The sequence below is a fragment of the Penaeus monodon genome, chromosome 4 (genome assembly GCF_015228065.2).
Source record: "Penaeus monodon isolate SGIC_2016 chromosome 4, NSTDA_Pmon_1, whole genome shotgun sequence".
NCBI lineage: Eukaryota > Metazoa > Arthropoda > Malacostraca > Decapoda > Penaeidae > Penaeus > Penaeus monodon.
The window spans coordinates 54,159,205-54,161,704 of record NC_051389.1 but is presented as its reverse complement, the minus strand read 5'-3'; the positions used below and the strand labels follow the sequence as shown (position 1 = coordinate 54,161,704).

General features: G+C 41.7%; 1 protein-coding gene across 1 annotated transcript in view; it reads right to left on the bottom strand.

Annotated features, from left to right (window-relative positions):
• Nucleotides 1-1,134, bottom strand: part of LOC119572618 (cuticle protein 7-like) — a 1,580-nt gene extending 446 nt beyond the window's left edge. Inside the window, exons 1-3 of the mRNA XM_037919722.1 lie at nucleotides 880-1,134; nucleotides 564-668; nucleotides 315-452 (exon numbers count right to left, since the gene is read on the bottom strand). Coding sequence (XP_037775650.1) covers nucleotides 315-452; nucleotides 564-668; nucleotides 880-1,023 — 387 coding nt within the window. The 5' untranslated portion in view covers nucleotides 1,024-1,134. The remainder of the gene's footprint in view (nucleotides 1-314; nucleotides 453-563; nucleotides 669-879) is intronic.
• Nucleotides 1,135-2,500: the final 1,366 nt, after the last annotated feature.

Below are 2,500 nucleotides of genomic sequence, written 5' to 3'. Positions count from 1 at the left end.
ACACTAAACGTAATATTATATTCTTGCATGGTCGGTGTTATTGCTGTTATAATTATGTACATTGATGATATATACTATAGTCCTCATTTCATTAGTAGATATAATAACTCCACTACTTGTTCTCTGCAGCACTACCATATTTTTTATAATTATTATTGTTGTTAGGGACGCTATTATAAATGCCAATATTAATGATTCTATAAAATTACCGTAAAATTATTCATATCACTTTAGTGTGTATTGATAGCAAGATGGTAATTTTCAGCACTGGTACTCTTACTGTAACATAATAAGTGATTAGAACACTTAATTACTGTTTGGAAGCGGCCGTCAGGGAGAGCCACGTAGTAGGAGCCCTGCACCAGCTCGCCGTCTGAGGTTTCGTCGTGTCCGTAGTTTGCCCCAACGTAGTCGTCGACCACACCGTACTCGAACTTGTAAGGACGACCCTTCTACGGGAAAAATGAAAAGCGTTGAGGCTTAGCGAGAATCCAGACAGCTGTCATCAGGCTCCTTGTGTTCAAAGTTATCAACTAATACCGACACTTGGCCGTGAACTTTACCTGGATGTAGGTGGGATGTGGCGGGGCCCCATAGGGAGGAGGTGCATGGGGTAGGAAGGATGCCATAGCCGATGCCACGGCGACAGAGAGCAGCATTAGCGAGACCTGTTGGAGAGGACGATAGTCACTCGCTGCACGTCCTTTTCATTGTGCTGTTTCGATCATTTAGTAAGTGGTACAGTGTTTTTTTTTTTTCATTTTAATATTACATTTAGATGTACTGTTTGATTTACGATGCATAAGCGCAGGATGGCGAGATGTACTCTGCGCCTCTCACAGAGTAATGTAAACAACAACACACACGGACGAATACAACCTTAGCGAACATGGTGATCCTTATGATGGAAGTGATTGTAGACTGATGCATGGTCATTCTCCTCGGTTGCTTATATACACGTAGCTCATCACTCCCTTCTACTGGATGACTTCCGCAATGGACAGTTGGCCTCGTGGTTACCATCTCCCGGGCGCGGCGACCATGCCACCGCCGGCCGATGATGATGACACCGCGTGGTTGGGACGGTGCGGTGCAACGGCGCTCACGGGGAGGGAACAACAAACCAGGCGAACCACTCAGTTCCCCCCCCCCTCCTCCTCGTATAGTTTATTTTTAGCATTTTTTATGATCTATGATGAATGGAAATGGTTTGGTGTGGCTTGTGCACCCGACACGTATACATTTTTATGGTTATGCGTATGTTTATATGCAAGTGGGTGAGTGTGTTGTGTACCTTTTGATTTGTTTACAGTATTTTGAATCTTCTTGTTTTAACCAATTTCTGTTTCATATATTGGTGGTTATCCACACACTGCTTATGCGGACTTTCTCCAAACAGATGGGAAATAATGAAAACCCGGATAAATCACGTCATGCATAAGTGGCGATGATAATGCGCCAGTTTAAGTAACTTGTGTTGCTGTAATTTCTCAAAACTTGTAATTAGTGATGTCACAGCAATGACGTAAGTGGCAGAGGCGTGGCTCCAAGTGGCAACAATGTGGTTGAGTTATATGTGGTAGCGCTCCATAGCTACCATTCGGTGCGAGAGGAGGCCGGTAAGTAGGGAGAGGGGAAGGGGGATGCTGAAATATATATTTTTTCATGTATACATTATGTAAATTTATGAAGACCTCATACACGCTTGCATGCATATCTAAGTATATACGTACACATGGCGAAACATGTGTACATACTTATGCATACATATGTACTTACATATGTATGTATGTACATACTTTTTACATATTCACACACACGCGCGCGCGCGCGCGTGTCAGTGTTAATTACAATTGTGTTATGTCGTGTATTTCATTCAGCTTATATTCATAGCTGATTTATTTTTACCGATGGATTTCGATACTTTTGATCCTGATGAATTAGCAGTTGAAATTGTTATTGCTGCTGAAAACTTGACATTCATCAATTCATATTTGGTATTTTATTTCTTTTACACTTATGCCGTTAGAGGATAGAAGCAAACGGTTAATATTTGTTTTACTACCGTATTATATATTTATTATTTTGTTATCATTGCATTCCAGAATTATATTATGTGGATATATGGTAAAAATTATATGGAAATGGAATTGATGAAATTATAACTTAATATCCCGTTTGGATTAATGTAATAGGAGATTCAACAGTCAATGAAGCACTTTCAGTCATGAAGGTGACGGCGGAGCTGCAACGGGCGGAACGTTGCGCCCTGCTGGAGTAACGCCTCTCGCCACGAAGCCTCTGTAGTCGACCTGCGGCGGGAGGAACATCGGGGTCAGAGGAGGTTATCGCCTTTACAGATTGCATGATTGGGATGAATTATTTTAGAGCTGGGTTTCTCTTTCTTTTCTTTTCTTTTTTCTTTCGTTGTCTCTTTTTCCTCTCATTGGCGCTCTCTCTCTCTCTCTCTCTCTCTCTCTCTCTCTCTCTCTCTCTTTCT